At 64.9% G+C, this 27,933-nt stretch overlaps 1 protein-coding gene across 5 annotated transcripts; it reads left to right on the forward strand.

The window, feature by feature from the left end:
- Positions 1-258: 258 nt before the first annotated feature.
- KCNQ2 (potassium voltage-gated channel subfamily Q member 2) lies at positions 259-27,919 on the forward strand. 5 transcript variants are annotated; one of them, XM_036498192.2, is made up of 17 exons: positions 263-712; positions 7,433-7,523; positions 7,959-8,085; positions 8,351-8,526; positions 9,524-9,649; positions 11,076-11,186; positions 11,498-11,593; positions 13,323-13,417; positions 13,968-13,997; positions 15,694-15,762; positions 16,816-16,845; positions 22,589-22,812; positions 23,574-23,682; positions 23,833-23,964; positions 25,024-25,131; positions 26,640-26,763; positions 26,990-27,919. In XM_036498192.2, exons 1-17 carry the CDS (start codon positions 417-419, stop codon positions 27,689-27,691), a joined length of 2,646 nt encoding a protein of 881 aa, XP_036354085.2. In that variant the 5' UTR covers positions 263-416; the 3' UTR covers positions 27,692-27,919. The 5 variants fall into 5 exon arrangements, with proteins under 5 accessions (XP_004586005.2, XP_036354085.2, XP_058535240.1 ...); XM_004585948.2 differs by lacking the exon at positions 25,024-25,131 and having other exon boundaries at positions 259-712; XM_058679257.1 differs by lacking the exon at positions 13,968-13,997.
- The last annotated feature ends 14 nt before the right edge of the window (positions 27,920-27,933 follow it).

Consider the following 27,933-nt stretch of genomic DNA (forward strand, 5'->3'; position numbering starts at 1 on the left):
ATCACCTTTGGCCACTTGCCCTCGGGGCCTCCTCCACCTGACAGGCTCCCAGCTGCAGGCTGCTTCCCACACTCCATCCCGCACTCTGTCCTGAACCCCTTCTCCAGGTCCCAAGTCGCACACAACGCTGGCACCCCTGGGGCACGGGCGCCCGCCTGCCCACCTCAAAGGGGAGCGCGCCCGCGGCGCCGCAGGGGTTAACGGGGGCGGGCCGAGGCGCCGGGCGGAGCCGCAGGCGGGGCCCAGCTCGGTGGTGGCCGCAGCGTCCCCGCGCGCGGCCCGGGCCGGCAGGAGCGCCGAGCCGCCGCCGCCTCCGCCTCGGCCATGCGGCGCCCGGGCCGGGGGCCTGGGCTGGGGCGCGCGCCGCCCCCCGCGCGCCGCCCGCGCTGAGCCGCCCGCCGGGCGCCGCGGCCACCATGGTGCAGAAGTCGCGCAACGGCGGCGTCTACCCCGGCCCCGGCGGGGACAAGAAGCTCAAGGTGGGCTTCGTGGGGCTGGACCCCGGCGCGCCCGACTCCACCCGCGACGGCGCGCTGCTCATCGCCGGCTCCGAGGCGCCCAAGCGCGGCAGCATCCTCAGCAAGCCGCGCGCGGGCGGCGCGGGCGCCGGCAAGCCTCCGAAGCGCAACGCCTTCTACCGCAAGCTGCAGAATTTCCTGTACAACGTGCTGGAGCGGCCTCGCGGCTGGGCGTTCATCTACCACGCCTACGTGTGAGTGCGGGCTCCGCACGCGGCGCGCCCCGGCCGGGAGGACTCGGGCCACGGGGGGGCTGCCCCGGGGGTCGCAGCGGGGACCCCCTCCTCCGCCGAGACGCCCCTCCCCACGGCCGCGGCGCCGAACAAAGGGCCGGCCGGGGAGGGGGCGGGGAGCGCGGCGGAGCCCCCCTGCGTGGGCTCGGCACCCCCGCAGCCCCCCTCGGGCTGGGCCTCCCAGGCCAAGTGACCTTCCCCCGCCGACCTCCGGGCCTCCCGGGTCCGCGCAGAGGAAATGCGTGGCGGGGCAAGGGGAGCTTCCCGGTGCGACCGCGCCCGAGGAGAGGGAGTCCCGGGCCTGACCCGCCCCCTCGCAGCCGTCGCCGGGACCCGCAGGGGCGGCCGCTGCTGGAGGGCAGCTGCTGGCCCGGCGCGCGGCTGGCGCTGTCCGTAGGCCCGGTGCTGGCCCGGCGCTGGAGTGGCTTCTGGCCCCAGTGCCAGGGCGCCTGCTCCCCCATCCTGGCTCCACCAGGGACGCGGCACCAGGCTCGGCCATTTTGTGTGGAAGAGGCATTTTGGGATGGGAGCAGCTCCAGACAAACCCCCGGGCTGAGGGGAACGCATGCCCCCCTGGCTGGCACCCTGAGAGCGATAAGGGATGGTGGGGTGCAGGGCGCAGGGGCCGAGGCCAGGGCAGGAGCAGGGCGGGCGGGCGTGCGTGGACCCTCGGAGTTGTGGGGGCAGAGCGAGGCCCCCTCGCCAGGCGGTCCTCCGGGGCCACCATTGGCTCCCTGCGCTGCCCATGGGCCTTCCGGGTCCAGTAGCCGGGTGTGTGTCTGTTCTGCGTTGGGGTCCCCGGCGGTCAGGGGCGTTCTGGCCCTGTGCCTGTGGCGCCCCTCCCTGCTGTGTGTGAGCGCTCAGGCACAGGGCGGACCTGTCTTCTGGGGAGCCGCCCCCTCCTCAGGTGGGCCTCACCTCCGCTTGGCCGGGTGGGGGCAAGGAGGAGACTGGGGACCCAGCCTGCGGTGGCGTCTCCACAGGCCACAGCTGGCCTGCCTGCTGCTCTGGGAGGGCCGCACCCGGAGGGATTGTCCTCCCGGCCTGTCCCCAGGTGCGCAGACCAGGAGCTCCATGCCAGGTCCTGCCTCTTGCTAGGCGTGGTAATTGACCATCGAGACCTCCTGGCTGGAGTTGGGGAGCCAGGCTGATGTGGAAGGGGTCCTTGGGCCTGGCAGAGGGGCGCCTCCTGGTGTCTCAGAGGCTGCGGGCTGGAGAGGGAGGAGTAGGTGGGCCCTGGAGGGGCCACTCTGACAGAGCTCTCTTGGGGTGGCCCTCAGTGCGAACCCTAGCCACAGGCCTCTGCTCCAGGGCTTTTCCAGATGGAGGGTTACAAGGCAAGTAGGGGTACAGCTACCTGGACAGAAACAGCTTGCACCAGCCCCTCCCAGAGAGGGTGTGAGCCACAGGCAGCTCTGTCTGGGCAGCTGTGCCCAGCGGCTGCTCTGGGAGCAACAGGGGTCGGGGGGCAGCAGCAGTGTGGCAGGGCCTGTCCCAGACCGAGTCGACGGCAACCAACTGCACACAGCCAGAGCTGGTCATGTGGGACCAGGGCCGACTGTGCCTGCTCAGAGCCAACTGTGCCCTACCAGCGCCGCCTGTGCCCCCGACCAGAGCCAACTGTGCCCGGCCAGAGCTGACTGTGCCCCCAACCAGAGCCAACTGTGCCCTACCAGCGCCGACTGTGCCCAGCCAGAGCTGAATGTGCCCCTGACCAGAGCCGACTGTGCCCCCGACCAGAGCCGACTGTGCCCGGCCAGAGCTAGCCGTGCTGGGCAGAGCCGACCGTGCCCAGGCAGAGCCAACTGTGGCCGGCCGGAGTCAGCTGTGCCCAGCCAGAGCCAATTGTGCCCGACCAGTGATGACTGTGCGGAACTGGAGCCAACTGTGTGCACAAGCTGAGCCTGTTGTATGCATAACCACAGCCGATGCCTCAGGGTTCTGGTAAGGCATCAATCTACGGAGTGCCCCCAGCCTGAGTCTCAGGACAGGAGTGAGAGGGCGCCACATTTATTCTGCTCTGTGTGTGTCGTGTCCTGGGCCCACAGATACATTGCTGTGGTCTGACTGGTGGGGAATCCCGGGTGGAGTAAGGTCGGTGGAGCTCCAGGCTGTCCGGGAGGAGACCGAGGAGTGTGGGCCGCTCGCCTGCCCTGGGATCCCTGGTGTGGGCCTGTGCCTGGACAGAGCCAGGGAAGTCTGCTGTCAACTGTCAGGGGCCTGGGCTGGCCCTGGCCAGGCTGAGGAAGGGCAGGGCGTGCATCCGGGCCCTGCTTGCGGCCCCCTTCATCCTGATGGGTCCTCCCCATGTGGCCCCAGATCCCAAGGGGCAGAGTGCGGCCTGTGTGGTCCTAGCCGGCTGTCAGCGCCCAGGTTGATCTGAACTTGAGGAAGCCATGGTGGAGAGTACTGGATGGACTGTGGATGTGCTGCCCTGTCTGGCTGTGCCTGGTGGGACCGTCCAGTGCCGGGCCTCATGCTTTGGTCTGTCTTGGTGTGCAGGCCCGGCCAGGGAGGGATGCTCTAACAGGGTTGGTGCCAGGAGGCAGGGACTTCTCAAGGCTGGGCTGACAGAGCAGGTGGAGGGTCTTGTGCTGCCAAGCCTTGTGCCCCGTGGCTGGGGAGTTGCTGGGGAGTGGCCACAGCGCCATGCCAGTTACACCATGGAGTCTGTCTAGCAAGCAGACCCAGATGTGCAGGCACAGGGCTTCCAGTCCAGGGCCAGGCAGAGGTCAGCCATTCCAGTCAGCAATCAGTCACAGGGCTTGTGCCATGGCTGCTACGGGCAGCACTGGGCATCTGCCTGTTGCTTTGCTGGTAAACGGACCCCCAGGCCCTGGACCCAGTGGCTTGGCTGAGGTTGTGGACGCAGCAGCTTCTGCCATCCAGCAGGGGTCGCTGCAGACCAGGGGCCCCTGGCTCGGCTCTCAGGGAGCTGTCTGCACACGATGGTCTGGGGACCCTGGATTCCCATTCTGAAGGGATGCTGGGCATGTCTTTTCCCTGCTTCCAGCGATGGCTGGATCTGCATGGCAGCTCCAGCACACACACAGACACGCATGCACCTACACAGAGAACGCAGTGCACTGCACATAGACACACGTTCACACATGTGCCTGGACACACAGACACGTTCACACACATGTGCCTGGACACACAGAGACATGTTCACACACATGTGCCTGGACACAGACACACATTCACACCCATGTGCCTGGACACAGACACACATTCATACACGTGTGCCTGGACACACAGACACACCTACCCGTGTAGGTGTGAAACTCCAGAACCTATAACACGGTTTGGTGAAAGCGCTCCATGTGCCCTGCCCTGGCCTCCTCCCTTTTGCAATGGTCCTGGTCACTGCTTGCTTTGCGCCTGGTCCTGCTGTGTCCATTGCTGCATGAGGGACTCTGCTCTGCTCACGGAAACCCGGGGGGCCATGTCCTGGTGTGTGTGGCGGGGTGCACAGGACCCTGAGGCTGCCTCCTGCAAATGCTCGCATCCTGAGTGGCCATGTCCTCAGACCCAGGGGGCAGAGCTGGCTCACTGTGCCTATCTCATCCAGAGGACACTGCCAGCTGCTGGGGTGGATGGGTGGGAGGCTGCTGAGACTCTTGCTTCCCCGGAGCTAGGCTTCCGAGCCTGGGGAGGGGAGCTGGATGGGGCCCAGCACTGCCCCTGGTCCTGGCAGGAGCTCCCAGGTAGGCACAGCTCAGCCCCTGGGCAGTAGGGGTCCTGGGCACCCTGGGCTGAGAGGCAGGGTTGGTGTTTGGGAAGTGCTGACAGATGCCATGGGGCAGCCTTAGGCCTCCTCTGTCAGCGGAGCTGGTCGAGGGGTCTCCTGAATGCTTGGCTGTGGTTCTTGGTCCTTCAGGCAGCCCAGATAAGATGTTCATGGCCAGGGATTACTGAGGGACTGTGCTAAGTGCAAGAGACATGGCCAGAGGTGCTGTCCTGGGTGCTGACTGGAGCGCTGCTGGGGCAGGGAGGGCTTCAGCCGGCCAGGACCTGCCCTGGAGGTCCCAGGTGCCCAGCTGGGCCTTGGAGCATTGCAAGCTGTGGCTTCCCGGGCCCCAGCCTTGGACCCAGGGGCTGCCCTGCTGAGGGGGGACCATGCTGTGGCCCTAGACCGGGCTGTCTTCTGCGGAGGGGCAACACAGCTCAGGCACTGCGCCGCCTGCTTCACTGGCACGGTGGAGGTGACTGCAGGTCCTGGCAGCGTGGCACTTCATTAGCTGGCGAAATTAGATTCCAGTCCGTGGCTGGGGCTGGCCCTAATGGACAAGACAGCAGAGGCCCCCCTGGGAGCCTGGCCCGGGCTGCTCGTTGGTCACAGCAGGGGCAGAGGTGGCTGTGTGAGACACGTGCCTGCTCGCCCCATCTCAGTATGCAACAGGCAGCTTCCTCTGCACTGGAGCCCGGCTCAACATCTGTCCCAGGAGGTGAGGTCAGGGTAGACCTGGTTGGGGGGCAGGGATGGGGTGTAGGTCCCTTGGGTGAAGTCCCTGAGTGCAAGACAGACACAGTGTGCACCCCCAGGGCTCCTGTAGCCCCAGATCTGCTGGGCAACTGTGGCAGACTGCTGAAGGGTTCCTTGGCTGCTTCTGCCTCCACCGTGCCCAAAAGTCCCTCCCAAGGCTCGTCCTTGGGCCCCGCCCTCCTGTCAGAGAGGGGACCTGTCCCTGCATGGAGCTGAGCCCCACTGAGTCCTCAGTACCTACTGCCAGGTGGAGTGACCACCACCCTCCCCACGGGGGCAGGCTAGGTTGGGGAGATGGTGATCCCAGCAGCTGCTCGCTCTCAACAGCCAGGAGCTGGCTGGGCTGACCCAGGTTCCTGCTGCCCTCTCCGGGGCCTGGACCAGCTGCTAGCTGTACCCGTCTCCTTGGCAACAGCTGCCAGGGAAGCTCCTGCAACCGACTGCTGTGTGTAGCTCCACTGGCCCGCTGGCCTGGCCCTTGCTGGACGGAGCTGCAGAAAAGGCTTTCAGTGTGGTGTGGCTGGGGGCGGGCAGCAGAGCCTGTCCCCTCACCAGCAGCCCCTCGCAGTCCTGTGCTTCTGTGCCATGCTCAGGCCCTGCTGGAGGTGGGGGGAGCTGCAGGCACTGCCCTATGGCCTGACCCACATGGCTCTGTGCCTTGATTTAGTCCCCAGGTGGCTCCCCAGCTGTGGGGCCGGGTCTGGACCGGTCCTTTGTCACACAGCTTCTCCTGGGGGTTGGGTCCCCACTGGTGAGGCCCAGGGTGTAGACACCTCTGTGCCTCATGTCCCCACCACAATGGGGGAAGGAGCCTAGAATTCCCAACCCCAGTGCCTACCTGCACTGGCTTACACCTTCCAGAATGTTTCAGTCTCTGTCCCCGTGACCCCCCAGAAGGGGCCATGGAGCCCTGGGTCACAGTCATGTGTGCCCTGCCTCCAGGGTTTCCAGACTATTCTGAGATGCCTGATCTGGCAGGGGTTGAACAGAGCAGGGCCTGGCCCCAGGGGCCTGTGGTCTGCTGCCTCTCTCTCCTTCACCATTCACCAGCCCCTGCAGGATCTGGCCCTGTGTTCACCTCCTCCAGGAGGCCTGCTGGGATTACCTGTCCACTGACCAAGCCAAGGTCTGGTGCTCTCCTCATGTCCTGCCCTGGGACCGCCCACTGCCCGGGCCTCCAGGGCCCTGGCTGCGGTGTGAGAGTTGCAGCCAGAGGCATAGGCTCTGCTAATTGAATAAATTAACCGCGAGAAAAGGAAATTAATTGCAGTTTGAAATGCGACCATTTCCCTGCAGTGTTGAGTCTGTGGCGGACACTGCCAACACCACTGCCCTTGACTGGGACCCTGGGAGCCGGAAGAGTCGGCCACTGTGTTGCCCCAGGAGCTGCCCCCAGCCTGGGGTTCCTGGCGGCAGTGCTGGATGCCCGCCGGGCCAGGGGGGACCCTGTGGGGCTCAGCAGGAGGCTTGGGGACTGCTGCCATGCCTGGCCCCAGGCCCCGAGGCTGTGCCGGCCTCCGCCACGGCCGACTTCCCTGAAGGTCACTGTGTGCTGGCTCTGTCCTGTGGATTCCCCGGCCGCTCTCGGGACCATGTGCCTGCAGGAATCCCAGATCAACCCTTCAGTCAGATGTGAGGGAGCACGGGGGCAACCCACAAAAAGGGGGGAGACGGAATGATTGCTACAGACAGGAGGCCCTGAGGACCTACTGTGTGCAGTGAAGACGGGGCTCCCTGAGTACCCATTGTGTGCTGTCAGCATGGGGCTCCCTGAAGACCTACTGTGTGTAGTGATGATGGGGCTCCCTGAGGACCTACTGTGTGCAGTGATGGTGGGGCTCCCTGAGGACCTACTGTGTGCAGTCAGCATGGGGCTCCCTGAAGACCTACTGTGTGCAGTGAGGATGGGGTGTGCCCATCTTTGGTGGGACCTTTCACCTGTCCCCAGTAGCTTCCCACTAAGTACATGGCTGCCACGTTCTCCTACCTGGGTCAGGACCCAGGTTCGTGAGGGCAGACATGTGGACAAAGCGAACATCCGTGGGCAGCCCGCTCTGCTGGGGCGTGTCCTGTGACGCAGTGGCCAGGGTCTGCTCCACCCACCTGGGCTGCTCAGACCGTGCCCCTCAGTGGGCTGGCGACCCCTTGGCTGTGGGCACCTCTGCCTGCAACTTGTCACACCTGCATCTTCCCAGGTTCCTGCTGGTGTTCTCCTGCCTGGTGCTGTCCGTGTTCTCCACCATCAAGGAATACGAGAAGAGCTCCGAGGGCGCCCTCTACATCCTAGTGAGTGCCCAGGGCCTCCCCACCCCGCTTGGCCCCCTCGCAGACTGGCAGCTCCAACCCACCCGACCCTCCTCCCAGAGGTGTCACCCACAGCCCGCCCTCCAGCTCTCCACGTCCTGGTGGGTCTGGCGCTGCCCTGCCCACCCGCGGGTTCTCTTCAGGCGCCCTTGGGCCACAGCCCTGGGCGCCCTGCACAGGTGGAAGCCAGGGGTGCGGCTGCGTGACGGGGGTGCTCCCCATCTACAGGGGTGTGACTCGGTGCTGCTGGCCACCGGGAGGCCGCGCCCCTGGCCGGATCGGAGAGGGCAGGGCCAGGGCTGCAGGCAGTAGGGCCTTGGGGTGGCTGGCGGCTGAGCAGTGCCCGGCAGAGTCCTCCTGCGCTGTGGCCCCGTCCCCAGGCCCGTAGCCGCTGCGTCAGCTGCACTGTGTCTGCAGGAGATCGTGACCATCGTGGTGTTCGGCGTGGAGTACTTCGTGCGGATCTGGGCCGCCGGCTGCTGCTGCCGCTACCGCGGCTGGAGGGGGCGGCTCAAGTTCGCCCGGAAGCCATTTTGTGTGATTGGTGAGCGGCAGCGGGGGCGTGGCCATCAGGGGCGTGGCCGTCCGGGCGGGGCTGGCCACGGGGTGGGCGGGGCCTTGTTGGAGGGCGGGGCTTGCTATAGGTGGGTGGGCCGTCCGGATGGGCGTGGCCTGGGTGGGGGCGGGGCTGCTGCGGGGGCGGGGCCGTCCAGGGTGGGCAGGGCTGGGCGGGCAGGGGCGGCCTTGGTGGGCGAGGCGTGGGAAGCAGGCCAGGTCGGTCCCTGCAGACACCACGTACCTGTCCGCAGACATCATGGTGCTCATCGCCTCCATTGCGGTGCTGGCCGCGGGCTCCCAGGGCAACGTCTTCGCCACTTCAGCGCTGCGCAGCCTGCGGTTCCTGCAGATCCTGCGCATGATTCGCATGGACCGAAGGGGCGGCACTTGGAAGCTGCTGGGCTCTGTGGTTTATGCCCACAGCAAGGTAAGCGAGCAATTTGGGGGCTTGTTGGGCTGGGGGCTGTGGGGGCCTGGTGGGCTGAGGGCTGTGGTGTGGGGCTGTGGGGGCCTGGTGGGATGGGGGCTGTGGGGGCCTGGTGGGGTAGGGCTATGGGGGCCTGGTGGGCTGGGGGCTGTCGGGGTATGGTGGGCTGGGGGCTGTGGGGGCCTGGTGTGCTGGGGTCTGGGGGCCTGGTGGGGTAGGGCTATGGGGGCCTGGTAGGCTGGGGGCTGTGGGGGGCCTGGTGGGCTGGGGGCTGTGGGGGCCTGGTGGGCTGAGGGCTGTGGGGGCCTGGTGGGGTGGGGCTGTGGGGGCCTGGTGGGATGGGGCTGTGGTGTGAGGTTGTGTGGTGGGGCTATGGGGCCTGGTGGGATGGGGGCTGTGGGGGCCTGGTGGGGTAGGGCTGTGGGGGCCTGGTGGGATGGGGGCTGTGGGGGGCCTGGTGGGCTGGGGGCTGTGGGGGCCTGGTGGGCTGGGGGCTGTGGTGTGGGGCTGTGGGGGCCTGGTAGGATGGGGGCTGTGGGGGCCTGGTGGGGTAGGGCTATGGGGGCCTGGTGGGCTGGGGCTGTCGGGGCCTGGTGGGGTAGGGCTGTGGGGGCCTGGTGGGGTAGGACTGTGGGGGCCTGGTGGGCCGGGGGCTGTGGGGGCCTGGTGTGCTGGGGGCTGTGGGGGGCCTGGTGGGCTGGGGTCTGGGGTTGTGCCTGGTGAAATGGGCTGGGGCCATGCGTCCTGTATTACGGGCGAGACCCCACCATGTTGAGCTGTGCTGAGGCCCTCCTGGGTGGGCTCAGCCCCTTTCCCTGTTCCTGCTTGGGATGGGGAGGAGGTGGGGCTCGCCCTTCATCTCTGAACGCTGTGCATGTTGGGGTGCAGCTCTGGCGGCCGCCCATGTCAGAGCTGTGCCTGGAGGGTCCTTGGGGCTGAGCCTCACGCTGGCCCACTGCCGGGGTTGGTGACGCTGCCCGCTGCCCGCTGCCCACAGGAGCTGGTCACGGCCTGGTACATTGGCTTCCTCTGTCTCATCCTGGCCTCCTTCCTGGTGTATCTGGCAGAGAAGGGTGAGAACGACCACTTTGATACCTACGCTGACGCGCTCTGGTGGGGCCTGGTGAGTCCCCCACTCCTGCTGTGTCCCCTCCCAACACCACCTGCTCTGTCCCCTGGGATCCCTGCTGGCTGCCCATGGCCACAACACCTGCCGCCCAGCTACAAGAGGGGAGGGGAACTCTGTGGGGCATCTTCCTGGCCACGCAGGGGGGACAGGGGAGGGAGGGCTGCCAGCCCCTTCCCTGTGGCTCCCAGGCCCCCATCCTGGCCCCCACCCAGGGTCCCACAGCTTCTTGGGTAGCCCAGGGGCAGCTGCTCCCAGCACAGCCCAGCCCCACCCAGCTCCTTCCCCTGCAGTGGCCCGTTCAGGGTCTTAAGAAGGATCTTCTGTTCCCTGCCAGAGGGGGCAGAGATCAGAGGGCAGATCCCACGCTGGACCCAGCTGCTCAGTGGTCAGCCAGGGACATGGAGGCCCCACCCTGGTCAAACCTGCGTGGATCTCGTGCCCTGAGGTGGGCACGGGCGGGCATAATCACTGTCCTGGGGGGTCCTGTGGCCATGGTCCTTGGCCTGGCCGGTCTGTCCTTCCGGAGACAACAGCTGCGGGCATCCGATGGTCGGGAGCCTTGCTGTCCACATGCTGTTGGCCCCCCTGCCAAGCCCTGTACCCACTACCCCTCTTCCGCCCCGGGGGTCTTCCTGGACTCAGTGTGTCTCATGGCTGAGGTTGGGCCACTGACACTGCTGCTTTCTGGGAAAACAGCTCTGAAGCGGGCACTGTGGGCGCTGTGGGCGCTGGGCTGTGTCCCCGACCGCATCCGCATTTGTCTCCCCTGCCCCCACCTTGTTGCCGTTGAGGTTTTGGGGAGCGAGGCAGTGTGCTGCACCCTCAGACACACTTGGTTAAGAAGGGATTTGGGCAGGTGGCCTGGGTACTTGACCCATTCTGGAGCCTTCTGTACACTTGTCCTGACTGGTACCTGTAGTTCTAGTGGTCAGGGCCTCTGGGGTAGAGGGCAGCCCCAAACTTCCCTCTCTCCTCCCATCCCCAGTGTCAGGTCCTGGAGACCTGTCCCCACACACTGTGCCCCACACCAGGCCCCCTCAGTCAGCCTGTGGCCTGGCCACCCCTCCAGGTGCCTCAGGGCCTCCTATGGACCTCAGGGGGATGGCCCTTCCTTCCCCTCCTCTTTAACCTCCTGTCCACTGCCACTGGCTGCCCACTGTTTCCAGCCTGCCCCCACCTCCACCCTCCAGGACCCGAGCTCCTTGGGTGACCTCAGCAAAGGATCAGGAGTCCCCCATTGCTTCTCCTTCCTGTGTCCTGTGCTCCTGGGGCCCTCACAGTGACCCCCTCACACACAGGGGTGGGGATGTGGGGGAAGGCAGCCAGCACTGACCCTGGTGTCCTGGGGCCCCACATGGGCCAGTATGGGGAGGGGCCCTCTGTCCCAGCACCTGGTGGCATCGGCTTGTGCTGTCCCCAGATCACGCTGACCACCATTGGCTACGGGGACAAGTACCCCCAGACCTGGAATGGGAGGCTGTTAGCTGCCACCTTCACCCTCATCGGCGTCTCCTTTTTTGCGCTGCCTGCGGTGAGTCCCAAGTTTCCCCCCATTATGGGTGGGGCTACTCGGCTGCCCTGGCCATCTCCACTGTGGGCTTCTGCGGTATCCAGCCTCCGCAGAGCCAGGGCAGGGGCTGGTGGCCTTTGGGAATAGTCACCTCCTGGCCCAGTGCCCAGGCCCATCATCCTGCTGAAATTTGTTGGTCACTGGATGGGGGCTTGTGTGGGGCTGTGGCTTCCAGGGCCTCCAGGTTTCAGACCACAGACCCTGGCATGAACAGCCCTTCTGCTCAGAGGCTGGGCGGGCACGTGGCCTGGGCTGACCCTGCTCCCTCGCAGGGTATCCTGGGATCTGGCTTTGCCCTGAAGGTGCAGGAGCAGCATCGGCAGAAGCACTTTGAGAAGAGGCGGAATCCAGCAGCTGGCCTGATTCAGGTGAGCTGGCTGGTGCTGTGCCCAGGGAGGTGGGAGCGGGGCCTAGGTGGTGTCCAGCCCAGCCAGCCACTCACTCCTGCCTGGGGGGTGCAGGGGTGCTAGTCCTCCTCGAGCCGCCAGGACTTGCGCTGGCCACCCCTGCCCCACTGCTGGAGTGGAACCGGCCTGTGCTCCAAGCAACTGTTTTGTTTGTTTATTTTTCATGATCTGTTTATATGAAAGCCAAACTAGATCTTCCATCCATTCATTCACTCCCCAGATGGCCACAATGGCTGGGGCTGGGCCAGGGAGAACCCAGGAGTCTCCTGCAGGTTCTCCAGCAGGTTCCAGGGCCCAAGCTCTCAGGCCGTCCTCTGCTGCTTTCCCAGGCTGTTAGCAGGGAGCTAGACGGGCAGTGGGGCAGTTGGGACATGAACCGCTGCGTACGTGGGGTGTCACCAGTGAAACCACAGCGCTGGCTGTGTGAGGAAGGCTGCTGCCCTGGCTCACCATGCCTGTCAGCTGCCCAGGGCAGGGTTTGCCTCAGGGGCCAGGGTGCAAGGACATTAGGCCTGCCCCTTCCCACCACTCCTGCTGACCCTCTGGGTCTGGGGGCCTCCCTCCCCTCAGGCCTGCAGGATGTCCCAGGCCCAAGTGGGACTGGAGTGCAGACTGCTGCAGGGCAGGAGGGGCAGGCTTGCCTACACCCGCCGTAAAGCAGGGGATTTCCCGTAGGTCTGTCCAGGGCTGCCAGCAAGGGTGAGGGCTGGGTGGCCCTGTGGGTGAGCCCTGGGCAGAGGCCCCTGGGGGTGAGTCCAGTGTTGGGAGGCCATAGGGGTGAGCCCTGTGCTGGGAGGCTCCTGGGGGTGAGTCCAGTGTTGGGAGGCCATAGGGGTGAGCCCTGGGCTGGGAGGCCTTGGGGGAGAGCCCTGTGCTGGGAAGCCCCTGGGGGTAAGCCCTGGGCTGGGAGGCCCCTGGGGGTGAGCCCTGGGCTGGGAGGCCTTGGGGGTAAGCTCTGGGCTGGGAGGCCCTGGGGGTGAGACCTGTACTGGGAGGCTCCTGGGGCTGAGTCCAGTATTGGGAGGCCATGGGGGTGAGCCCTGGGCTGGGAGGCCTTGGGGGTGAGCCCTATGCTGGGACGCCCCTGGGGGTGAGCCCTGGGCTGGGAGGCCTTGTGGGTGAGCCCTGGGCAGAGGCCATGGGAGAGAGCCCTGGACTGGGAGGCCCCTGGAGGAGAGACCTGGGCAGAAGCCCCTGGGGGTGAGCCCTGAGCTGGGAGGCCCCTGGGGGTGAGCCCTGGGCAAAGGCCCTGTGGGGTGAGCCCTGTGCTGGGAGGCCCTGTGGGGTGAGCCCTGGGCTGGGAGGCCCCTGGGGGAGAGCCCTGGGCAGAGGTCTCTGGGGGAGAGCCCTGGGCAGAGGCCCTGTGGGGTGAGCCCTGAGCTGAAGCCCTGTGGGGTAAGCCCTGGGCAGAGGCCATGGGGGTAAGCCCTGGGCTGGGAGGCCCCTGGGGGTGAGCCCTGGGCACAGGCCCCTGGGGGAGAGCCCTGGGCAGAGGCCTGGGGGTGAGCCCTGGGCTGGGAGGCCTCTGGGGGAGAGCCCTGGGCAGAGGCCCCTGGGGGTGAGCCCTGGGCTGGGAGGCCTCTGGGGGAGAGCCCTGGGCAGAGGCCCTGTGGGGTGAGTCCAGTGCTGGGTGGTCTCTGGGCTAGAGGCTCTTGGTGGGCAGGCAGTTCTCACCTGGTCTCCCCTACAGTCGGCCTGGAGGTTCTATGCCACCAACCTGTCACGCACCGACCTGCACTCTACCTGGCAGTACTATGAGCGCACAGTGGCCGTGCCCATGTACAGGTATGCTGGCATCTGCAGTGTCTGACCGAGGTTGACTTTTTCCTTTGAACAGTTCTCATTCCAAGAGGGAGCTGGGGGCTCATCTCAGGGTCCTTTTCCTCTGCCCCTCTCTAGTTACCTGTGCCCCCACAGTCCTGGCCGTGGGCCTGCTGCTCACAGGTCCTGCCCCCAGGCCATCTGTGAACACAGGGCGGAGCCTGTGGCCGTCCCATGGATCCAGGACTGGGAGTCTGCCCCTCCCTGGGGGTGCAGGCAGAGCCCCCCACAAGGCAGGGGGTTTGTCTGCTGGGGTTGGGAAGAGGCCCTTGTGAGGCTTTGCCCCGGCTCTGAGTCGGGGAGGCTGCCTCAGGAGAGCAAGTGGGGTCATCTGAGTCCCACCCCGCCCCGCTGTTGCTGGTGCCTCACGGCCAGCCCTGGCCTGTGTCTGTCTGCCAGGCCCTGGGCACTGTGTTAATTCTCTGTTCTGTTACCCCCACTGCCCTTCACTCTTGCCCTCTTCCTTTTGACCCATTTCCTTGGCTCCTGCCCCTCCCTGTGTGAACCCTCAAAGCTCGCAAACTCAGACCTACGGCGCCTCCAGGTAGGAGCTGTGTGGCCGGCTGGCCGCTCTGTGCTCCGTGTTCTCCCAGCCCCCTCCTGCGCTTCCTGTTCCCTTGTGCCCTTGACCCAGGTCGTGTGTCCCCCTGCCTGCTCCCTGCGTTGTCCTACCCTGCCCATGGTGTTTGCTGTGCCTAGGGCCACCGTCAGGCCCAGCTGGGACTTGGTTCAGAGTGGGACAGAGCTGCCCCTGGGCCCCTCCCCTGGCACCCTGGACTTGGTTGGCCCTGTCCAGCCTCCTACGGCCCCCTCGTGGGCACTGTGCTGGGATGGAGTCCCTGGGCCGCTTCCCAGGCACCCTGGGCTTGGTTGGCCCTGTCCAGCCGCCTGCAGCCCCCTCGTGGGCACTGTGCTGGGACAGAGCTGCCCTGGGCCGCTCCCTGGGCACCCTGGGCTTGGCTGGCCCTGTGAGCCTCCTGCAGCCCCCTAATGGGCAGTATGCTGGGACATGGACCTGCCCTCTCCATCACCCCTAAACTCCCCCAAGAGGTTGAAGGTGACCCGGGGAGGCTGTACCTTCCTCACCCCAGGCCCCACCCTCCTCCAGACTCAGGCTCCAGCCAGTGCCATTGTCGGGCCCAGCATCCACACAACTTCCCTTGGCATCCAGGACGAGCCAGAGATAACTAAGCTGTGTCAGGCCCTGCCAAGGCCTTGTGCTCTGTCCCTCTGTCTCTAGTGACTGTCCCCTCTGGTCTCCATCTGACCTTGAGCTGTCCCGGCCCCACCCCGCCTGACCCATCTGACCCCGCCTGACCCATCTGACCCTGTCTGGCTCCGTGACTGTCCCTGTTGCCGTGAGTGGCCAGGCATGGATGCTCTAACCCGCCTGTGTGTGTGTGTGTTTGTGGTGGCGGGGTTGCGAGGGGCCAGGCGCCATCGGACCGACACCCCAGCACTAGCTGACTAACTGGCTGCCCTGCTCCTGCCTGGCCCCTGGGGCGATGGGGGCAGGGGGAAAATAGTGTGGTGGGCAGGGGCAGGCAACTCCATGCTAAGGCCCGTCTTTCAGGGGCTGCTCAGTGAGCAGGGGGCTGGGGCCCAGGGCACCCAGAGGACAGTGGGGGCTGGCAGTTGTCGGGGCAGGATCTTTGGGAGGCGGGGACAGAGGCATGGCAGCCTGAAGGACATAGTACCCCGAGAGGGGGCCAAGCCAGGCCTGGGGCCGCAGTGCAGGGGGAGGTGCACTGGGCATTCACCTAGGCTGCCTGGGTGTAGGGAGCCCGGGGCCTGTTCTGCAAGGGGAGTCGGAGACCGTGGAAGTGGTGGGCACCCCTTGTGGCTGCCTCGGCACCACTACCTGCTATTGTCTCTGGCTGCCCTGGGGCAGAAGAGGGGGTGACTCCAGCAAGGGTGAGGGGTGATAGCTGTGGCATCCAGCCAGGCCCCATTCCCAGTTGTGAGGTGGACGTTGGGGCAGGGCTGAGGCGCCCTGGGGGCTGGCTGGGGGTCACTGGGGGGCAAGCTGAGGTGCCCGGGGGCTGCCTGGGAGTCACTGGGGGCAGGCTGAGGTGCCCCAGGGGTTGGCTGGTGCACTCTAGGGCTGGGCAAAAGTGCTCTGGGGGCTGGCTGGTGGACGCTGGGTGCAGGGCCGAGGTGCCCCTGGGGCTGGCTGGTGGACACTTTTGGCAGGGCCGAGGCACGCCTGGTGGGTGTTGATGGCACCTCCTCTTGTGCAGGCTGATTCCGCCACTCAACCAGCTGGAGCTGCTGAGGAACCTCAAGAGCAAGTCTGGGCTCACCTTCAGGTCAGCGGCCCCTGGGCTGGGGGGGTCTGCTGCCACTGCCTCTCAGGGCCTCCTCTCCGGGAGTCGTGGGTGGAGGGGCCAGGAGGGGTAGAGTAGGGCCGCCAGGGGCTCCTGCAGGCTCAGCACCAACATCCTGTCCGTGGGGTGGTGGTTCCTGCCATTCTGCTTTGCTACGGAATCTGACCCGAGGTGGGCAGTGCAGGCCTAAGAGGGCACACACAGACACACACAAGCACATGTGGGCACATGGCAGATAGACATGAATGCATGCATGACCATGAGCACACATGGGCACACGGGCAGACGCATGGACACACGCGGGCACATTGGACAAGCGGAGGCAGAGTCGCAACCAGCAGCTGGCTTGGCTAAGGTCAGTGGTCCTCCAGCCTCTGTAAGAGAGCTCCCAGTCTGGAACCTGTGACATTTTTTTAAAGATACATTTATTTATTTATTTATTGGATTTATTTTATTTTTGTTAGAAATTCAGATATACAAATAGGAGGAGAGACAGAGAGGAAGATCTTCTGTCAGCTGATTCACTCCCCAGGTGGCCACAATGGCCAGAGCTGAGCCAATCCAAAGCCAGGAACCCAGAGTTATCTTCTGGGTCTCCCATGTAGGTGCAGGGTCCCAAGGTTTTGGGCCGTTCTTGACTGCTTTCCCAGGCCACAAGGAGGGAGCTGGATGGGAAGTGGAGCAGCTGGGATTAGAACTAGTGCCTTTGTGGGATCCTGGTGTGTTCAAGGCGAGCACTTTCTCCACTAAGCTTGCACACCAGGCCCAAACCTGTGACTTTGACTTCAAGGGGATACAAAGAGCAGGGTACTACATGGGGCCCAGACCTCTGGCCTCCAAGGCCACACAGGGATCCCTTCAACTGAGGCCCCTAACCGGCTCACTGAGTTTTCATGGTTGCCGCAGGCTGCACACGGGTGGGTACTTGGATATTCTGCTGCCCGCGGGCCATGTGGGGGGCAAGTAGAGGGTCTTGTGGGGGCACCCTTGGTGGGAGCAGAGCCAGAGATGACATCCTGTCACTTCTGTTTGAAGGAAGGAGCCTCAGCCGGAGCCAACGGCAAGGTCAGTGCCCCGCTACCGCCTGCTGCCTGTGCTGAGGAAGAGCGTCCGTCTGTGTGTGTGCAAAGGATGTGGACTTTGGCTGGGCCTGGGTGGGAGTGTGCACCTGCCAGGTCCTCACGCTCTCCCGTGGGTGTACACCTGCCAGGTCCTCACGCTCTCCCCATGAGTGTGCACCTGCCAGGTCCTCACGCTCTCCCCATGAATGTGCACCTGCCAGGTCCTCACGCTCTCCCGTGGGTGTACACCTGCCAGGTCCTCACGCTCTCCTGTGGGTGTACACCTGCCAGGTCCTCACGATCTCCCGTGGGTGTGCACCTGCCAGGTCCTCACGCTCTCCCGTGGGTGTGCACCTGCCAGGTCCTCACGCTCTCCCCATGAGTGTGCACCTGCCAGGTCCTCACGCTCTCCCCATGAGTGTGCACCTGCCAGGTCCTCACGCTCTCTCGTGGGTGTACACCGGCCAGGTCCTCACGCTCTCCCCATGAGTGTGCACCTGCCAGGTCCTCACACTCTCCCATGGGTGTGCACCTGCCAGGTCCTCACGCTCTCCCCGTGAGTGTGCACCTGCCAGGTCCTCACGCTCTCCTGTGGGTGTACACCTGCCAGGTCCTCACGCTCTCCCGTGGGTGTACACCTGCCAGGTCCTCACGCTCTCCCGTGGGTGTGCACCGGCCAGGTCCTCACGCTCGCCCCATGAGTGTGCACCTGCCAGGTCCTCACGCTCTCCCCATGGGTGTACACCGGCCAGGTCCTCACGCTCTCCCCATGAGTGTGCACCTGCCAGGTCCTCACGCTCTCCCCATGAGTGTGCACCTGCCAGGTCCTCACGCTGTCCCGTGGGTGTACACCGGCCAGGTCCTCACGCTCTCCCATGAGTGTGCACCTGCCAGGTCCTCACGCTCTCCTCATGAGTGTGCACCTGCCAGGTCCTCACACTCTCCCGTGGGTGTGCACCTGCCAGGTCCTCACGCTCTCCTGTGGGTGTACACCTGCCAGGTCCTCACGCTCTCCCGTGGGTGTACACCTGCCAGGTCCTCACGCTCTCCCGTGGGTGTGCACCTGCCAGGTCCTCACGCTCTCCCCATGAGTGTGCACCAGCCAGGTCCTCACGCTGTCCCGTGGGTGTACACCTGCCAGGTCCTCACGCTCTCCAGTGGGTGTGCACCTGCCAGGTCCTCACGCTCTCCCCATGAGTGTGCACCTGCCAGGTCCTCACACTCTCCCGTGGGTGTACACCTGCCAGGTCCTCACGCTCTCCCCATGAGTGTGCACCTGCCAGGTCCTCACGCTCTCCCGTGGGTGTGCACCGGCCAGGTCCTCACGCTCTCCCGTGGGTGTGCACCTGCCAGGTCCTCACGCTCTCCCGTGGGTGTACACCTGCCAGGTCCTCACGATCTCCCGTGGGTGTGCACCTGCCAGGTCCTCACGCTCTCCCGTGGGTGTGCACCGGCCAGGTCCTCACGCTCTCCCCATGAGTGTGCACCTGCCAGGTCCTCACGCTCTCCCGTGGGTGTACACCTGCCAGGTCCTCACGCTCTCCCGTGGGTGTGCACCGGCCAGGTCCTCACGCTCTCCCCATGAGTGTGCACCTGCCAGGTCCTCACGCTCTCCCGTGAGTGTGCACCTGCCTGGTCCTCACGCTCTCCCCATGAGTGTGCACCTGCCAGGTCCTCACGCTCTCCCGTGGGTGTACACACCTGCCAGGTCCTCACGCTCTCCCGTGGGTGTACACCTGCCAGGTCCTCACGCTCTCCCCATGATTGTGCACCTGCCAGGTCCTCACGCTCTCCCGTGGGTGTGCACCTGCCAGGTCCTCACGCTCTCCTGCGAGTACATCTGCTCTCATATCAAATGGCTCCCATGTTCCTCCCCTTTTTCTTCGGATTCGCTAGGCAGCTCTTTGATATGTGCCCTGGGGAATTCTGGTCTCTCCCTCATGTGTCCATGACGCATCCTTCCACTTGCTGGTGTAGGAATTTCTGCTGTAGTTCTTCCTGCATGCGGCCAAGCTGGGTAGACCCCTTATGTGTGGCAGCACAGGAGTGGGCAGGATGGGAGGGGCCGGGCTTGTCCTGCAGCCCCACATAGGCTGTGTGCTTGCTCAGCACGGAGCATCTTGGGGATAGTTTCTGGGTTCTGCCCTGGGAAGGGTGGGGAAGCCCCTTTCTGCCCATCCTGATGCTGTTCAGGTGCTGACCATGTCTGGGGTTCCCCCCTGCTCCCACTGTGCTCAGAGTCTGGCCTCCTGCATGGGACCCTAGGCCAGCCCTGGTGGGCCACGTGCACGTGAGAGCTGCTGCTTTCTGCAGTGGACAGAGAAGCCAGAGCAAGTCGCAGACCTTGCATCCCAGAGCCGGGCTTCCTGTGCCTTCCTAGGTGGAGGGGCTTCAGGGCTGCTCAGGCTGCTTGGGCGTGGGAACAGGGCCCCCACTCCAGCCTTGCAGCAGCAGGCGGTGGCCAGTGCCTCAAGCTGAGGAGTTGGGCTCCAGACTCCTAGAGGCTGACCCAGAGCCCAGTGTGGCCCTGGCTGGAGGGTGCCTGTCAGGGTGAGATGGAGCGGGGGCTGTCCTCTCTCATGACACTGTCCGGGTGGCTGGAAGCCCACGAGATCCCGGCGGCCTACGGGGCAGAGACGTCTGCTCTCCCACGTCCTGCCCTGGCTCCTGTGGTCTCCGTTGCCGGAGTTGCCCCTCCGACGAGCTTCTCTCAGCCTCTCTCTCTCTCTCTCTCTCCCTCTCTCTCTCTCTCTATCCTGCCCCTCCCCTAAATCTGGAAACTCTTACTGCCCTCCCCACCCCCAAGTGCTTTTAATCCCTGTTGCTGCCCTTCTTGGGCTGCTCTCCCGTCTGCTCTGTCTTTGGGGATGAGAGGCTGACCCCGAAGCAGAACCACAGGTGAGGACCCTCGGCCCCACGCTCCGGTATGTTCCAGGGCCCCCACTCCTGTCTCTCTTGCCTGCCCATGTCTCCCCACACCCTGCCCACCTAGGCAGGGCCTTGCCCTCAGGTGAGGACAGCTTCTGCCCACTGCTGCTGGAGGCTGGTGGTGTGTGGGGGGGTCTCCGTCCTCCGTGGACAGTCACAGCACTTGCTGCAGTAGCATGGCAGGTCCACAGGAAGTGGTTCTGTCCATGGTGGCTGCTGCAGGCAGGCTGCCTGAGGAGGGTAGCTGCCATCCAACACTGGGGCAAGGCAGTAGTGCTCCAGGGCCCCTGAGACTCCTGCCTGTGAGGTCTGAGTGGGCAGCTGGTGTGGACACCAGGATCTCCCATTCTGCCACGGAGACCCCTGCTGGCCCTGATACGGGACACACCTTGCCCTAGCCGGCTCGTGGGGTTGGGCCTGTGTGCTTAGGCCGTGTCCTTGACTATGTGGTTTCCAGCTGATCTCCGCTTTCCATTCCCTGCCCTGCGGGGCAGTCTTTGGTCCCAGTGGTTCTGCAGCATTGGTCTACACTGATTGGGGTCCTTGGTACCCCATGAGGCACAGGCGCCATCCCAGACTACATGGTCAGTCAGGTCACCAGCTGGGGCCGCCAGGAGGCACTTCTTGGGGGACATTGTTGTGGCAGGCACTGGGGGCCTGTGGCCATGTGGAAACCAGGAGCCAGTTGGTCAAGGGGGGGCGCATACCTTTGCCTGCCTGGAGAGGCTTCTGAGAACTTGGTCCAAGGGGCCAGTCAGTGCAGAGTGGGCACCTGGGGTCTTCTGGGGGCATGATCCAGGGCCATGTGGGGTGGGGAGCCCCTTGTTGGGAGGCCCTCCTGGGAGGAAGCAGGGACATGGGACTCCTAACCCAGTCTAACTGGGCCACTTTTTGTTTTCAGGTTTTACTTAAAAATATGCAGGAAGAAGTTTTAGGGTGTCAGGGGCACTGCTAACTGAACTTTCCCAGGACACCCTGGGGTCTGCTCCCCAAGCTGGGGGTCCCCAAGCTCCTGGTCCTAGCCTCTCGGGGGAGGTGACTGCTGCCTCCTGCATAAACTGAGGCCCTCGATGGGGGTGCTGAGCCTCTCCCCAGCATGTCTAACAGGAGCACCCTGCAGGCCAGCCCCCTCCCCAGTGTGTCTGTCAAGAACATCCTGCAGGGGCCCTTCCCGAGATGTGGACCCAGGGTGCTGTCCTCTATGCTGCATCAGCCTCCAGGAGCGGCCCAGGGCTCCCTAGCACCTCCCCACTGCTCTTCCAGCCCTGGCTGACCTGTGGCTCAGGTGACAGGGCCTCACGTCAGACACCAAGTGGCTGAGGCCAGCCATGGCCAACACAGTTGCCTTCCTGGAGGCCGAGGCCACTCGCCTAGCCTGTTGCCTTTTTTAGGGCCAGTGGGGTTGGGGGAGACCTCCTGCTCCTTGGCTGTCCCTGAGTGCCCTCTGTCCATCCCCCGCTGGTCCAGAGCTGCTGGGCCCAGGGAATTCAGATGAGCCTGGGTCCCTCTCCCTGTCCAGCGTGGCTCCAGGCTTAGCTGCCCTGCTGGCGCTGCTGCTCCCTGGGCTTCCACTGGGGACCTCACTCCCACCCCTCCCACTCTGAGGTATCTGCCTGGTCAGAGCCCCCTGCATTTACTCTGCCCTTGGCTCACGGGGAGCGAACCCACCTGCAGGTGATGATGGCCAGAGGGGGACCTGGAGATGGAGGCGCGTGTCCAGGCTTGGCCATATGCCCCTGCTCTAGCTCTACGTCCCCTTCAGGTCCAAAGCTGAGCCCCAGGCGGCAGCGCTGTCGGGTAACCCTGGGTGATCGTGGCGAGGGCCTTGGCCCTAGCTGGGTTGGGCTTCTGATAGAGGTGAGAGCAGCCAGCCGCAGGAGGCCACAGTGCTCTCTGGCCAGGACGGGATTTCATGAGTGCCCCACCCCCCAGCCCTGTGCATCCCAGTGGCTCAGTGAGTTTGGACTCAGCCACGCCACCACAGCCTTTGCCTGCCCACTGTGTCGGGAGCTGTATCAGCCAAGCTTGCACGGGGAGGGGCTCTGGCCCTTTGCTGCACCTGCCCATGGGCACAGATGAGCAGGGGGACACAGTCTGTGTTCCCTGTGGCCAGGAGTGTCTTGGGCTGGGCTTTGGGGCAAGGGAGAGCCCTCAGGAGAGGCGAAACCACCTGTAGCCTGGCATGGCACGCAGAGGGGCATCTCCCTTGGGGAGGAACTGAAGCTTATCTGGACTGGGCATCCTGGTCCCTGCCCCCTAAAAGGCTTCAGCAGGTGCAGCTGCTGCCCCTACCTCTGCCCCGGGTGCCTGTGGGACACTGGGTAGACCAGGCCCAGTGGTGGGCAGTCATCCCTGTGCCCTCTACTGGCCTGCCTCCCTGGCAGTGGCTGCTGGGCAGGGCTGAGGCCAGGTTGTGGTCATACCTACCGTTGCCCCCCTCAGAAACTAACCCACAAGTCCCGTGACTGCGTGAGCAAACTCCCCACCCACGAGGGCAGTGGAGGTAGGAGGCTGTGGGTTCCACTCCACAGCTGCTGCCAGAACTGTCTCCATGGTGACCAAATAGCCTGGGACCGAGGCTTCCTGCTAGGGTCCCCTCTGTGTGCAGCGCCTTGGCTGCCACAATGTTGGATTCTCAGGATGCCGACGCCTCCACGCAGGCCTCCGGCTTGCAGTTTGAGGCAGAGGCTAGGGAGGCGCAAGCCATGGCTGCCCAGAAAGGAAGGCTCTGTGTCCCCTGCTTCCCTGCCGTCCGCACACGTGCCGAGTGACCCCTGGCTGTCTTTCTCTCTCTCTGTCCGATGGTCCTGCTGGAGCAGCCAGAAGGTGAGCCTGAAGGACCGTGTCTTCTCCAGCCCCCGCGGCGTGGCGACCAAGGGCAAGGGGTCCCCCCAGGCCCAGAGTGTCCGACGCTCCCCCAGTGCTGGCCAGAGCCTGGAGGACAGTCCCAGCAAGGTGCCCAAGAGCTGGAGTTTCGGGGACCGCAGCCGTGCCCGCCAGGCCTTCCGTATCAAGGGCGCCGCTTCTCGGCAGAACTCAGAAGGTGCGTGTGGCCAGGTTTGGGGTAGGGTTGGGGAGACAGGAACTGCAGCCACGGGGGGACACAGGCTCTAGCCACAGGGGGAAGTGGGCTCCAGCCACAGGGGACGTGGGCTCCAGCCACAGGGGGACACGGGCTCCAGCCACGGGGGGCACGGGCTCCAGCCACGGGGGGGACGTGGACTCCAGTCACGTGATCAAGGCTGTTTGTTTTATTTAAAAAATTTTAAGTATTTGAAAGATAAGCTACAGAGAGAGACAGATAGAGGAATTTTTAAAATCATTGGTTCACTCCACAAATGGTGGCAACCGCTGGGGCTGAGGCAGGCTGAAGGCAGAAACTCCATCCAGGACTCACTGTGGGTGCAGGCCCAAGCATTCCTCCTCTGCCACTCCCAGGCCACTAGCAGGAAGCTGGGTGGGGCGTGGAGCAGCCGGGACTGACCTGTTGCCCACACGGACATGCTCTGGCTTCTGATGCTGCCCACAGTGCCCACCTGTGTCCAGCCTACATGTCAGCGCTATGTGTGGGTGAATGTACGTGCATGCACGGGTCCCCTCCTGTTGTATGACACCTGCTCTGGCCTGCACCTCTGGGGGCTGCAGCGGCAGCCTGGTCACAAGGGCAGAACTACAGGAAGGCGGGACATGCTGGAGGTGGCACCCAGGGAGGGGACCGTGGCTGCGCTCACAGGAACCCAGAGGCCAGCCTCCCCATGGAGGGGACCATGGCTTTGCTCACAAGCTCTGTCCCCTTCTGCCCAGAGGCCAGCCTCCCGGGAGAGGACGCCGTGGAGGACAACAAGAGCTGTACTTGCGAGTTTGTGGCCGAGGACCTGACCCCCGGCCTCAAAGTCAGCATCCGTGCTGTGTGGTAAGGCTTGGGGAACATCCAGGGCCCGCAGGGCACAGGGGGGCTTGAGGCGGCTAGGCAAGGGCAGCCGGGCACTGAGCGTGGCTCTTGGGAAAGGGTCAGGCCTGTGGCTCGGCAGTGCCCCTCAGCACCAGCGTTCCCCGCCCCCAGCGTCATGAGGTTCCTGGTGTCCAAGCGCAAGTTCAAGGAGAGCCTGCGGCCATACGATGTAATGGACGTGATTGAGCAGTACTCAGCCGGCCACCTGGACATGCTGTCCCGCATCAAGAGCCTGCAGTCCAGGCAAGAGCCGCCCCTCTGCTGCCCGCCACGTCCGCTTCTCAGCTTTCTGTGTGTACACGTGTCTGTTTCTGTCCTTTCTCCGTTCTCTCCCCACCCACACTGTGGCAGGCCTGTGTGAGTGCACACATGGGCACACGTGCAGGCGTGTGACTGTGCTGTAGGTGTGCACATGCGTGTTGGGAATGGAATTGTTGTAAGACAAAGCCACACGGACTGGGCTCCTCCCATCCCCAGTGCCCCTGGTCCAGGGCGTGGGGGCTACCCGAGGAGAAGCTACAGCTCACCAGCTCTGCCACGGTCCGCTCGGCCGGGAGACGTGATATGTGTGTGCACAGACGAGGACCTCGGCCAGATGAGATACGTGTGTGTGTGTGCGTGCACAGACGAGGACCTCAGCCGGGAGATGAGATACGTGTGGGTTGCATACACACAGACCAGGACCTTGGCATACTGCACACCTCAAGCACAATGCATGCCTCCACATGGGCACACACGCTCACAGACATGAGTGTGTGCATGTGTGTGTGTTGGTGGCACTTTGAGGAGCTGTGTCCCATTATGTGCATGGGCCCTCGTCAGGGACGCTGTGGGTACTGTAGGATAGTCCCTCCGGCCTTTAGTACCTGCTTGGCAAGGGGCCAGGGCTTGGCACCACCCCAGCAGTGACTACGTGCTGTCCATATGTGTGCGTTGTGTATGCCATATGTGTGGGGTGTGGGTGTGTGTACACATGCGTGCGTTGCCGTGTGGGTGCGTGCTCACCAGCATGTCCCGCACCCTGACTCATGTCTGTGGCCGTGTCTCTCACAACAGCTGTTTCTGTCACCAGGATCTCCTGTCCCATCCTCCGTTCTCCCTCCTCTACCCTTTCTGTCTGGAAGCAAAGCGACCGCCCCAGCCCCACCCCCCAGGGCCCTGTCCGGGGCCGGGCTCCCGCCTGCAGGAGTGTCGGCAGCTGAGCCGAGCGCGGTGCCAGCCCTGCGGGCCAAGCTGCCAGCGGCTGTGGGCGGCTGTTGTACGATGCGTGTGCTGGTGTCTCTCTCTTGTCTACTCTGCCAGGATAGATATGATTGTGGGCCCCCCACCCCCTTCAACTCCCCGGCACAAGAAGTACCCCAGCAAAGGACCCACGGCCCCTCCGCGAGAGTCACCCCAGTTCTCACCTAGGTCAGGACTCCGGCGCCTGCCGCCTGTCTGTGGAGTGGACAGCCCTTCGCCCAGGCCACATGATGCAGCACCGTGTGCTCCCAGGGACATGGGGCCAGCAGGGTGGGGTCTCCTGCCAGGCAGCCTGAGGGTCTGTCCCCTGGGATCTGGCTGCGAGATCTCCCTGCCCCACTCAGGTGATGCTGCCCACGCCCGATGCCACATGGACCCACGCTTGGCCACACACCTTCCTGCGTGGAGTGCTGCTGTGGCAGGACCCCTGCCCTGCACTCTGTCAGGCGTCCTCACATGAGGTCATCAGGCCTGGGTACAGGAGGGAGGGGGCGGTTCTGACTTCCCAGGCCAGGTGCCTGCCCATGAAGCCACTGCCCAGCTGGACGCAGGCAGGGATTGTCCATGTTCCAGCCATGGCCAGGAGAGTCCTGTAAAACAGGCCAGGCAGGCCCTGCAGACTCTCCCCAACTCTCAAGGCCAAAGGCGGGAGGTGGTACAGGCTCCTGGAAGGACCCTCCCCAGCCCCAGGAGCAGCTGAGTGGCCAGCCGGTGCCCGTCATGTGGCAGGGGTGAAGGCGCTGGACCCCTGTGCCTGGGCTGCGTGGACACTTGGTAGCCAGGAGCCCCAGTTCCTCTGTGTGCCACTGGCGTCTGCCTGGAGCCAGGGGCACCCCATGCATGTGGCAGCATGAGCCCAGCACAGCATGGCGGGCTGCACCCATCTGGCGCTGGCCTGAACCCCTCCTCCGAGCCCCCCAGAAGAGAGGGAGCACCCCCCACCTGCCCAGACAGAAGGCGGCCAGGGCGCACGCGGTGAGTGTGGCTCAGCCTGAGGGCGCTGGGCTGAAGGAGCCCGCCTTTGTGCTCGGGGTGCTGGGGAACTGCAGCCTCATCTCAGATGAACTCAGCTCAATTCTGAACCTGCACACACAGAGGCCCTCTGCACAGACATCAACATGGCACATAGGCACACCCATGGACACTCCACTCAAGCACGCCCTGTGAACACACCCACGCATGTGTGTGGACATGTGACCTCGGCCCCACTGTCTCACCCCTCTGATCTGTGCGCTGCGGTCCCCTGTGCTGCCCCGTGTCCCTGCCTCCCAGCCTTATCCCGCATGGAACCTGTTCTCACTGCCCTGCTTCTGTCTGCTGCCGGCACTGAGCTCCGGGCCCGAGGCGCCCCTGTGCAGCCCGGGATGGGCTGAGCAGGGTGTGGTACTCCCTGTGCTCCTGACACCCCCCACCGGGCCTCTGTGGGCCCCGGTGATTGAGGAGGTGAGGGTGGATGGCCCGGGTGGGTGTTCTCGCTTGACCCCTCCTAGGGTGCTGGACCCTGAGCGGAGCAGATAGGGACAGGGAATGGGACCCTGGGGTGTTGGAGCAGGGTGGGAACTGCCGTCTGCCTCCTGATACCTGCTGGCCCGGGGGCTCAGGCTGGGCCTGGGGATAAGGGCAAGGCCCAGCCACACCTACCCGAGCTCACACAGGGGGCTGTCTCTTCCTGGCAGAGTGGACCAGATCGTGGGCCGGGGCCCGGCCATTACCGACAAGGAGCGTGCCAAGGGCCCTGCTGAGGCAGAGCTGCCAGAGGACCCCAGCATGATGGGCCGGCTGGGCAAGGTGGAGAAGCAGGTGAGAGCCCCCGGGCCCCACGTGCTCCCCTGAGGCTCTGAGCTGGCTGCTGTGGCCTGGAGCCTGCGTCCCTGGGCAAGCTGCTGTGTGAGTTCCTGCTCTGGAGCCCCAGGCTCCGGCTGCACCTTCAATGCTTCCACCCCCATATGGGCTCTGCTCCTGGGAGCACTGGCCCGGGGCAGCCGTGGTCCCCCTCCTCCCAGCAGGCCACTGGCTCCTCCCTCAGGTCCTGTCCATGGAGAAAAAGCTGGACTTCCTGGTCAGCATCTACACACAGCGGATGGGCATTCCCCCAACTGAGACGGAGGCCTACTTCGGGGCCAAGGAGCCGGAGCCGGCGCCGCCCTATCACAGCCCCGAGGACAGCCGGCAGCAGGCAGACCGGCACGGCTGTGTCATCAAGGTCGTGCGCTCCACCAGCTCTGGTGGCCACAAGAACTTCTCGGCGCCACCCGCCCAGGGCCCACCCACCTCCTCCTCATGGCAGCGCCCAGGCCCTGGCGCATCCCCAGTGGGGGACCCCGGCTCACTAGTACGCATCCCACCACCCCCGGCCCATGAGCGGTCGTTGTCAGCCTACGGTGGCCACAGGGCCAGCACCGAGTTCCTGAGGCCCGAGGAAGCACCAGGCAGTCGGCCGGAGGCGGGGCTACGGGACAGCGACACGTCCATCTCCATCCCGTCTGTCGACCATGAGGAGCTGGAGCGTTCTTTCAGTGGCTTCAGCATCTCCCAGTCCAAGGAGAACCTGGACGCCCTCACCAGCTGCTGTGCGGCCGTGGCGCCCCGGGCCCGTGTGCGCCCCTACATCGCTGAGGGCGAGTCGGACACGGATTCAGACCTCTGCACGCCCTGTGGGCCGCCACCCCGCTCGGCCACTGGCGAGGGTCCGTTCGGCGACATGGGCTGGGCAGGGCCCAGGAAATGAGGCCGCTGGGCCCCTGGCTACCCTGCCTGGCGCTGCCCTGGGGACCCTTGCAAGACAGGAACTGTCTACAGCAGGGCACCCGGGGCAGCTGTGGCCACCCTGCCTGCGAAGGTGAGGGCCCAGGGCACACTCAGCAAGAGTAGATGAGGTGGCACTATGGGGCCAGGAGTAGGGTATGGGGAGGGCAGACCTGAGCCTACCAATGCCAACCCAGAGGGTGCAGCAGCTTTGCCCTCACTGAC

This window comes from Ochotona princeps, chromosome 22, assembly GCF_030435755.1.
Source record: "Ochotona princeps isolate mOchPri1 chromosome 22, mOchPri1.hap1, whole genome shotgun sequence".
NCBI classification, from domain to species: domain Eukaryota; kingdom Metazoa; phylum Chordata; class Mammalia; order Lagomorpha; family Ochotonidae; genus Ochotona; species Ochotona princeps.

Bases quoted from the DNA above. Each gene is read 5' to 3' on its own strand.
- KCNQ2 (XM_036498192.2), top strand. From the start codon at position 417: ATGGTGCAGAAGTCGCGCAACGGCGGCGTCTACCCCGGCCCCGGCGGG. The intron at 8,527-9,523 runs GTAAGCGAGCAA...CGCTGCCCACAG, and splicing joins TGGTTTATGCCCACAGCAAG to GAGCTGGTCACGGCCTGGTA. The intron at 22,813-23,573 runs GTGCGTGTGGCC...CCTTCTGCCCAG, and splicing joins TTCTCGGCAGAACTCAGAAG to AGGCCAGCCTCCCGGGAGAG.